Source organism: Emiliania huxleyi, assembly GCF_000372725.1.
Source record: "Emiliania huxleyi CCMP1516 unplaced genomic scaffold EMIHUscaffold_40, whole genome shotgun sequence".
In the NCBI taxonomy this organism is placed as follows: Eukaryota; Haptophyta; order Isochrysidales; family Noelaerhabdaceae; genus Emiliania; species Emiliania huxleyi.
In genome coordinates, this window is record NW_005198965.1 from 279,685 (window position 1) to 289,684 (window position 10,000).

At 66.4% G+C, this 10,000-nt stretch overlaps 3 protein-coding genes across 3 annotated transcripts in view; 1 reads left to right on the plus strand and 2 right to left on the minus strand.

Moving 5' to 3' along the window:
- EMIHUDRAFT_102467 (hypothetical protein) overlaps positions 1-1,607 on the plus strand; it is a gene marked incomplete at both ends in the record, with an annotated part of 2,891 nt that extends 1,284 nt beyond the window's left edge. The window contains one exon of the mRNA XM_005770141.1: positions 1,311-1,607. Within this exon, the coding sequence (XP_005770198.1) occupies positions 1,311-1,607 (297 nt within the window). The remainder of the gene's footprint in view (positions 1-1,310) is intronic.
- Positions 1,608-4,209: 2,602 nt separating this feature from the next.
- EMIHUDRAFT_102468 (hypothetical protein) lies at positions 4,210-7,936 on the minus strand (the record flags this gene model as incomplete). Its single annotated transcript, XM_005770142.1, has 3 exons — positions 4,210-4,995; positions 6,597-6,948; positions 7,440-7,936. 3 exons carry the CDS (start codon positions 7,934-7,936, stop codon positions 4,210-4,212), a joined length of 1,635 nt encoding a protein of 544 aa, XP_005770199.1.
- A 716-nt stretch (positions 7,937-8,652) lies between these two features.
- On the minus strand, positions 8,653-9,576 carry EMIHUDRAFT_209738 (hypothetical protein; the record flags this gene model as incomplete). The annotated part of the gene is made up of 2 exons (XM_005770143.1): positions 8,653-8,947; positions 9,026-9,576. The coding sequence occupies 2 exons, from the start codon at positions 9,574-9,576 to the stop codon at positions 8,653-8,655; spliced, it is 846 nt and encodes a 281-aa protein (XP_005770200.1).
- Positions 9,577-10,000: the final 424 nt, after the last annotated feature.

A 10,000-nucleotide genomic window follows, 5' to 3' on the forward strand; every position in this document is an offset into this window, starting at 1 on the left:
AAGTTAGACGGTGAGTATAGTTAGGAAGAAGTTACCCGGGGCTCAGCCCCGGGTCGCCGAGGAGCGCGGGCAAGCGGCCGGGCAAGGGGCCGCACGGGTGGCACGTCGTGCTGGAGGAGGAGTGGGTTGACGAGTGCTCGAAGGAGTCGGGCGAGGACGGCGGCCGGCGGAGTTCGGGGCAGCCGCCCCTGCCCGAGACGTCCGGGCTGTGGATATGAGCCGGGGGGGGTTGCGGGGTTGGAGGGGACACTGCCCCAGGAGGAGGACCTGCGGGAGGGGGAGAATCTTCGCTGTCTGTCCGTGCTCGAATGTCCATGCGCGACCCCGAGGACTGCCAGATTGTCTGTGTGAGGAGCACGGGCTTGCGAGGAGCCTATCGCCAAGGGCCCTCTGATGTGAGGAGCCTGGTGGAGGTGCACGCGGTCGCGGAGTTACCTGCATGCAGTCCGTGTAACTGCGATCACACGTCCGCATGCATGATGCAGCATCCCACGTGAGCATGTAAATGCGCGCACTCGTCGGCGACCTTCATGCCACCTCTCGTTCTTCCCACTCTCGTCCTCCGTTCTCTCTCCTGCTGTTTCATCCTCTGACTCATCGCTCTCCTCGGCCTCGTTCTGAGACGCCGCTGCCGTCTGCCTTGCTCTCGCTGCTTCTTTCTCTCGCCTTTCTGCGTAACTCCGCTCTCCTCTCCGCGTATTTTGGCCCCTCGAGTTTATCGAGCTCCCCTCGCGCAAGGACCACATTTCTGACTCCCACTCCGATCATTTGCCTCCAAGTCATGTCGTTGCTCAGGTCCACTCTCGTTTCGAGCACTTGTACCTCAACGGTCGGTGTTGGCACTGGGGTTCCCTTCGGGTATATCGTGACAGCTGATGGCGGGATTTCCACTGGTGTTTCGTCCTCCTCGGAGTCGTCTTCCCCGGCTTCCTCTCGTTCGGCTCTACGTTCATTACGTTCATCGTGGCTCACCCTCCATGCCGTGAACAGGCGCCCTATCAATTTTATGTTATGACGATCGGCCGTCGATCCCGAAGGGTCGTCGGTTGAGCTAGGGAGCCTGGCGATGGACGCCACCGCGACCCCTCGTGGCATCTCTCTCGCCGTCGGCGAGCTGGGGGCTCGCGGACGGCCGACTTTCTATATGACCAGTAGGACAGCCGTGAGTGTGAATTGGATAAGGAGTTTGCGTCCGTCCACCGTCTTCGTGGACGTCTGTCCTCGTGACACCCACACCCCACACGGCCTGTCTTGCTTCCCTCACCGATACTCCGCTAGAGACTGGCTCGTCATATAGCCATTCTACGAAGGCGCTCAAGCTCGCGTACGAGCTCCTCCGCGAGCGCGACGAGGAGGACCTCGAGCTTGCGATTGAGGAGGACGAGGCGGGCAACCCGATCGTCAAGTTTGCCCACCATTCGAACCGACGGTTCTCGGACAAGGTGGCGCGGGACACGAGCGATGTCACGGGCGCTACCATCACAGACATCGACTGCATCTTCGGCTGGAACGAGCAGGAGCGAGAGAGGTCGATGCAGCAGCACTACGCCGGCCTCGATCTCGCCTCGCGCATCGAGCGGCTCGCGCGAGTGACTATGATGGTGTAGTGGCTGAGGGGCTGGGGCAGGGCTCGAGATCATGTTCTACGATGGATGGCGATGGGGGTTGGTCCTGCAACGGTGTCTCGTGCGGAGCAGTGGTGTGCTGCCGCGCGAGGGTTGCAGGCGTGAGGGTCGAGGGTACCTTTTCCCCCCTTTGCTATTAACAATGCTTTGGAATCTATGAACATGACCTCGAGTGGAGCCCCAGTCCTCGACAGGCTCATGACGATCGGCCGTCGATCCCGAAGGGTCGTCGGTTGAGCTAGGGAGCCTGGCGATGGACGCCACCGCGACCCCTCGTGGCATCTCTCTCGCCGTCGGCGAGCTGGGGGCTCGCGGACGGCCGACTTTCTATATGACCAGTAGGACAGCCGTGAGTGTGAATTGGATAAGGAGTTTGCGTCCGTCCACCGTCTTCGTGGACGTCTGTCCTCGTGACACCCACACCCCACACGGCCTGTCTTGCTTCCCCACCCACCCTCCCTGTTTTGTGTGCGCTGTCGCGTTTTGGGGTTGGTCCTGCAACGGTGTCTCGTGCGGAGCAGTGGTGTGCTGCCGCGCGAGGGTTGCAGGCGTGAGGGTCGAGGGTACCTTTTCCCCCCTTTGCTATTAACAATGCTTTGGAATCTATGAACATGACCTCGAGTGGAGCCCCAGTCCTCGACAGGCTCCTTCTCTCGCTCCTCTGCCCGTGCCTTGGTCTTGTCGTTGTTTCGCACCCATGTCTGTATGGCAATCGAAGCTGCCTTCCCCACTACCTGTAGTTCCCTCGTCACCTCTCCTGCAAGCTCCCCTCTCTTTCTTTCGGGTATGGAGTCTGTCAGTGCTGGCAGCGTGCAGGCAATCACGGGCGCTATTTTGTCGTACTCCTCTTCGGCGAGCGCTCCAAATCTAGACCCCATTGCCTTTAAGGAGGTTGCTCTCGCGCGTCTCAAGGATGTCGCCGTGTCTTTTGATTCAGGCGCCTCCTGTTCGACTCTTGCTGTCGCCCTCGCTGTGTGTTTGTCGAGCTTCCGCATGAAGTGACGCGCCTCTTCCTTATTTCCAGCGCAGCTGCCACTCAGCACGTGCGCCAACGACGCCTGTGGCGGCTCACTGTCTTCTTGTGTCCAGTCGTCCCAGTCTCTCCGTTCCCCGATTCTCCTCCTTGCCTCTTTTGCCGCCGCATCCCTAGCCGCCTTGCACGCTCTGCATCCCCAGAACGCACTTCTGACTCGTGGCGGGGCCCCTCATTCTCCGTTTCTTTTCCCCCTCCAGAATGCGCCTGTGGTGTGCACCGTGTGGCACCCCTACCTGTTGTCTCACCCTGGCTCCCAAGATCGTTTTGGTCGTCACATTGTGACCTCCGATGTCGTCAAATGTCGCTCGTCTGTGCTTCCCCCCATTCTCATCTGGCAATCTCATCTTATTGTCCCATGAGTGTTTGAGGCTGGCTACGGCCACTTCGCTCCACAGCCGTCCCGCCATCCCTGCCGTGTGCGATCCCGGCCTCACCGTCTTTCGAAGTTGTTCGCACACCCACTCGTGTGCGCTCTGGCGCATGTGCCCGTATGTCCGTCGGTCCACCATCTCCCTCTTCTCCGGGTCCTCTGCCGCCTCCCTTCTCACTGTGTACATGCATGGTCTAGTTCGCACCGCGTCCCGAACCACCTTCGAGGCGTCCTCCGTGACGTCCTTTCCGAGGTATGCTGTCGCCACTGCGTCGGCGTATGCGTTGCAGGCTATTCCCACGTGTGCTGGCACCCACATGAAGACCACCGCCTCTAGCTTCGATCTATAGTGAGCAATCGCCTCTAGGAGACCGCCTCTCTCCCAGTCCCTCAGACCTTCTGGCATCCCTTTTTTTGTTTTTTGTCATCTCTTTGCGGTGCGCATTCTCAATCTGCTGCAGGCAAGTTTGCAGTCGCATAGCACTAAGCACCGTCGCGTCTGTGCGTCGCTCGCGCTCGCCATTTTGCGTAAGTATGCGAGCATCGCGTACATCTCCGCGTCTATCGCCTCCCACGTGTTCGGCAGCTTTCGGGAGGCGCTCATGCAAATTCTGGGACGAAATTTCTTTTGAGAGCGCCTTCGTTGTTAATAGTACAAACCCAATGGTCCCTTGCGAGCGGTGCTCTGGCGCCGAATTTCTTTTCTTCGGCGTTCGAAGTGACCAGTGACCACATGGTGGTGCTCTGCACCGAAATAGCGGGCAGAGCGTACTGTGAGGCCCACATCCCCGCGTGCTCCACCCTCTTTTGCCCTGCGTGCACGCTCCCGGGAACGTGCGACTTCACTTGCAGCTTCTGCTCCAGCGTGCCCCGTCCGCCTCCGTCGCCACCGTCGCCGCCGCCGCTCTCGCCCCCTCCACGGCCGAAGCTGCCCCCGCTCTCGCCCCCACCACCGTCGCCACCGTCGCCGCCGTCACCACCGTCGCCGCCCCCACCACCGTCGCCACCGTCGCCACCGTCGCCGCCGTCGCCACCGTCGCCGCCCCCACCACCGGCGCCACCGTCGCCGCCGTCACCACCGTCGCCGCCGGCGCTCCCGCCCCCTCCAGCGCCGAAGCCGCCCCAGGCCCCGCCACCGCCCCCGCCCCAGCCACCCTTCGACGTTTTCACGTTCTTCTTCATCGACCCACCAAACCCGCCGCCCCCGCCTCCGCCGTCGCAACCGCCACTTCCTCCCGCGCTGCCGCCGCCTCCTCCACCTCCGTCACCGAAATCACCTCCGCCGCCTCCACCACCTCCGCCGTCGCAACCGCCACTTCCTCCCGCGCTGCCGCCGCCTCCTGCACCTCCGTCACCGAAATCACCTCCATCACCGAAATCACCTCCGCCGCCAAAACCACCTCCGCCGCCTCCACCACCACCGCCGCCTTCACCAAAGCCACTGCCCCCTCCGCTGCCGCCACCGCCGCCATCACCCTCGACGCCTCCACCGCCGCCGTCCCCGCCGTCCCCGCCGTCATCGCCTCCACCAATCCCACCGCCCCAGCCTCCGCTACCGCCACCGCCGCCATCACCCTCGACGCCTCCACCGCCGCCGCCCCCGCCGTCCCCGCCGTCATCGCCTCCACCAATCCCACCGCCCCAGCCTCCGCTACCGCCACCGCCGCCACCACCCTCGACGCCTCCACCGCCGCCGCCCCCGCCGTCGTCGCCGTCGTCGCCTCCATCGCCACCGCCCTCGCCGCCACCGCCGTCATCGCCTCCACCAATCCCACCGCCCCAGCCTCCGCTACCGCCACCCTTGCCGGCCCAACCTCCACCGCCAACTCCGCCGCCTTCCCCGCCGCCGCCAGCACCGCTCCCGCCGCCGCCGACACCGCCCCTTCCGCCCTTACCACCCAGTTCGCCTCCCTCGCCGCCTCTGCCTCCACCGCCCTCGCCTCCTCCCCCGCCGCCCTCGCCGCCTACGTCGCCACCGCCCTCGCCGCCTCCTCCTCCGCCGCCCTCGCCTCCTCTCCCGCCGCCCTCGCCGCCTCCGCCTCCACCGCCCTCGCCTCCTCCCCCGCCGCCCTCGCCTCCTCTCCCGCCGCCTCCGCCTCCTCTCCCGCCGCCTCCTCCTCCGCCGCCCTCGCCGCCTGCTCCTCCGCCGCCCTCCCGGCCGCCACCGCTGCCACCACCGCCGCCGCCCTCGCTGCCCACGCCGTCGCCGCCGTCGCCGCCATTCTCTCCTCCAGCGTCGCCGCCGCACGTTGCAGCCGTGCTACGGGAGTTTAGCTGCTCCATCGCCGGCCTGGACGCCGAGTGCGTCAGTGGCGCTGTGGGCGTTGGCGTGGCCACCATCGCCGCGCTCGGCCTCGTGTGCTGGTGCGCCGCGCGCGCTCGAGTAGTGCGATACCCCTTCCCCGCCCCTCCATCTACCCTTGTGCTCTCCTCCCCGCAGGTTCACGTGCACGTTGGGGTGGGCGCTCCGCCGCCGCCGCCGCCGCCTCGCCGCCGCCCGGGAGCACGGCGGCTGGGCGCGGGACCGCCACGCGTCCAGGTGGGACCGGATGGCAGATGAGCCCGCTGAGTTGCAACCTGCCTCGCCGAAGCCACCCACCACCGAGGAGGAGGAGGGCGAGGGGCAGCGGCGGGAGGACGACGACCCCTTCGACACGTTCTCGCCCAGCCCCAGGCACTCTTTTGCTGCCGATGACGATGCCGATGGCGATGCCGCGGCGCCGAGGTTTAGAGCCAGGACGGAGGCGGAGGCGGAGGCGGAGGCGGAGGCGGAGGCGGAGGCCGAGATGGTGGCGCAGGTGCTGGCGGATTTGGCAGCAAATCGCCGCCGCTCCCTCGGCGATCTGCAGTATGCACACCAGCTAGCCACGGCGAGGGCGGGGTGGTCCGCGCACGGCCGCCGCTCCTTTCGTGGGCAGCTCAAGCCGGCAGAAGCCGACTCGGTCAAACGGTCGATTGGGACTGGTCTCCTGGACTAGGCGGTAGGCGCCCCGGCGCAATAAAAGAATAATGTTAATCAGTCGTGTCCGAAAAGAATGTGTGTTATAAATAATAATAAATGTAATAAAGCCGTGTGTATGCGCTACGGCTTAATCCTCGCAGTCGCACGTGCACGACACGCACGTCACTCACGTCATCACAGTAGTGGTGACGGGAATTGGGGGAAAGAAAACACAGTCTCACGTCACTCGTCAGGACACAGGCGACAGGAGTCCCAGCTCCCACACTCCCAGGTAAGCTCTGAAAATTTTGACCACATTTGACAAATCGATTTGAGATTTTTGTCTTTTTATCATTTATGATTTTGTGTTTTGATTATATGTGCAGCACGCTCTCCGTGTCTCCCGCTCGATCGGCCCTGGCGTGTGCGTCTCACGTCTTGCGCGCGCGGCGCCTTCTAGCCGCCCCTGGAAGCGGCGAGCACGCTGGCAAGGCGGCGCCGGCGCGCCTCCGCTGCCGCTACCTACGACGAGGGATCCTCGAGATCTGCAGAGCGCAGGGCTGGCCTGTGTGGTGCCCGGCCTCTCGCAGAGCCCTTACGCTCTCTCCGACTACTGCCGCGCACCTCCTCCGCGGAGAGGTCGTCGCCTCCTCGCTTGGGGTCGTCGCACTTGTCGTCGCCCCCCTCGGCGCTCAGGGCGGCGCGCGCCTCTGCAACTCGCCCGCGGCCCGCCTGCCCTGCCGGCCTCTCAGCGGCGGCCTTCGCCCCTGCCGAGTCGTCGTCGCACGACGAGCCGCCCACTCGACGGCCAGACGCCGCCTCCTTCGCCGTCGCTGCCGCCGGTGCTGGGGCCTCACCGATGACCACATGCCCGGCGAGGACGACGGCTCCCTCGTCTGTCAGCACGAGGTCGTTGCCGCTCTCCGTCTGGTAGCGCACCCCGGGCAGCAGCTGGTCGAGCGACGTGAGGTCGAGCCTGGGCAGCCGCGACAGAGCCGAGATCTAGCCGAGATGCCTCGCGTCCGCATCTCGCGCCAGCATCTCGGCCGCATCTCGGCTGCATCTCGGCTGCATCTCGGCTGCATCTCGGCTGCATCTCGGCTGCATCTCGCGCGCCGTCGCGCCGCCAGCTCGCTCGCGCCTCCGCCCGCGCCTCCAGCCACGTGCAGCGTCAGGGTGCCTCCCGGCCGGGGCTGGCCGGGCGCGAAGGGCGAGAGGGCGAGGAAGTCCTGCGTGATGCCGCACGCCGTCGCCGCGTCCTCGCCGCTCAGGCGGCGGCTCGGCCGTGAGCATGGCCGCGACGAGGCTGGCTGCGACGTGGCTTGCGAGTGGGCGGGCTGGGAGGTGCGGTCGGGGCTCCTCGCGGCGGAAGACTGGGAGGGGGAGGGCATCGCGCCGGGCAGGCTGTGAGGCAGCGGCCCTCTCGACTCCGCCTCGGCCCCTGCTCCGAGCAGCGCGTCCACCCACCGCTGCATCGCAGCGACACTCCAGCCGGGGCCGCCGCCGCCGCCGCCGCGCAGCAGCAGCGTCCGCTCGTTCGAGAGCTCGAGTCTGAGCGCCTGCGGCCCGCCATCGTCGGACGGCTCCACCGACACCCGCGCCGCGCCCGTCTTGCCCGAGAGTTCGACGGCCTCCGCCGGCTCTGTGCTCTGCTCGTGCTTGAAGTAGAACAGGACGCCTCCCGTGGCAGTTTTTGCCACGACAAAGAACCTCCGCTTCCACTCCCAGGTCTTGAGAGAGCGGGAGTCCCGCTTGTCGAGCACACCACTGATGCTGCCAGCACGCACCACAGAGAGGGCTGTGATGCCGCACCTCTCGGCGGTGTTGTTCGATTCGACAAGGAAGCGGGCCTGCGCAGCGAGGGCAAGCGCGCGGGCGTGTGCCCGGCGTGCCGCCTGGTCCTGGGTGTTGTCGAAGCTTCCTGGCAGGCAGGATAACTGCGCGTCGGCCCTGAGACAATGCATTTCTGTCCAAACGAGAGCTCTCCTTCGGCGTTCGTTCGCCTCATCGCCTGCCGTGAACGGCGGCTCTTTTCGAAGGAAACGGGGAGATCACTTTGCAAAGGCGACCATAATCCAAAGTCCAATCCCACACAAAAAATCCAAGACAACAAAGCTTCAAAGCCGACTCAATCCCCGTGCACGCACGTGCGGCGAGCGCCTCCGTCATCTCCACCTCACTTACGACAAACAAATCTCTCTCACTTACGCCATCCTTCCCCGCTCCTCCTGCCAGCAGTTGAGCACCTCTTCCACCCCCGCGCCCGCGCCCAGTGCGCGCGAGGATGGCAGCTGCTCCCTCTGCCGACTTCGCCCGCCCCTCGTCAGTCGTCACACGCACTTTCACACGCGGGCTCACGCGCCGGGGTCAGACAACACACAAAAAACAAAACGCAAAGGGGAGGCTCTCCGCTGCCCTCACGGTGTGGAGACTGTGAAGCACACATTATTAGTCCATAGTCCTGAGGAGAGATTTCTCTTCTGTGTGTGACCCTCGCCGACGCGATGGCCAGTTTATTAAATATTAGTTTGGAGCGCGCGAAGACACTCAGTTTCACACACGCACAATAACACGCACACACGCAGGAGTGCGGAGACAAACTCCATCTAATGCTCCTACAGTCGCCATGGTGCGCAGGACCGATGAAGTGTGCGCAGGCAAGCCGGACACCCTCCCCGCCTCACTTGCGCAGCTTGGGCGGCGGCAGGCCGCGGCTGCTCGCGCTGTCGTGCATGATTTCCCTCGCCTGCCGCTTGGACTGCGCCCACGCGAGCGGGTTCCTCCGCTCGGGCGGCGCGTCGCCGCTCACGCCAAACATGCTGCCGCTCCACTGGCGGCTCTGCTTGCTGCGCGCCGCGGCGATGAGCGCGCAGCAGCGCCCGGCCCCCTGCACCAGGTCGCCGTCGCACGCGTCCTCAAGGTAGACCCGCTCCAGCCCGGCCTCGCGCAGCGCCGCGAGGCTCTCCGCGTCGCCGCTCCACCAGGACCCGAAGCGGGCCGGCGGAGGGGAGGCGGCAGAGGCGGCGGAGGCGGCGGGGGCGCCCTCCTCGCACGCGTCGCCCTCGCACACCACCGCCACGGCGCCCGCGCCGGCCACCGCGTCCGCCTCGCCTGCGCGGCCCGCCAGCACCACAACGCGGAGCGCCTCCGCCTCGGCTGCAGAGACGAGGTCGGCGAGCGCCGCCCCGCCCTCCAAGGCGGAGCTCCGCACCATCACGCCCTCCGCGCCGAGCGCGCGCAGCTCGCCAAGCTTGAGCGACGAAGGCTCGGCAAGCGGCTGCGGCGCCTCGCCGGCCGCCTCGCTGCCGCCGCCACCCACAGAGGGCTGGAGCTGGCAGATGAGCGGCAGCGGGCCAGGGTACGAGCTCGCCGCCGTGGCCTGCTCCGCGGCGAAGGCAGCAAGCAGATCCGAGGGCACCACGAGCGCAGCGGCACCCGCGTCACGGCAGCGCGTAGAGAGCTCCTCCAAGTCGAACGCGCTGGGCGGCGCGAGCCGCGGGTCCTGCGCGATGTCGACCAGCACGGCTCGAGGCGCCGAGAGCGCGCGCTGGAGCGGCGATTTGACGAGCGAGGCTGCGCAGAGGAGAGGTGCCAGCGGCAACATACACACACGTGTGTATGACTGCCGTGGAGAAGTGGCACAGAGAAAAAGAAACCCAGTCGTACCGATTCCGGCCTGCTGGGTGCGACGGCCGACGGCCGACGGCCGACGGCCGACGGCCGACGGCAGACGGCCGACGGCAGACGGCAGACGGCATACGGCCTAGGGCTCGGCTGGGCGCGCACGCGCGCGCGTCGCGCGCCACGCGTCGCTCCGCGAGGGCGCGCGCCAACCGCGATTCGAACCGGGGCCAAAAGGCGCCTGGAGCGACCGCGGTCCGGTCGCGCCACCGCGGCTGCGGGGCTGATAGAGCAGGCCGGCTGCGGCTCCTGATGTACCTCCGCTTTTGGGTGGCGGTCGCGCGCTGCCGACGGCGCTCGCCGGCGCTACGGCGCTCGCGGCGCGCTCGTGGCGTTCAGGGCGGCTC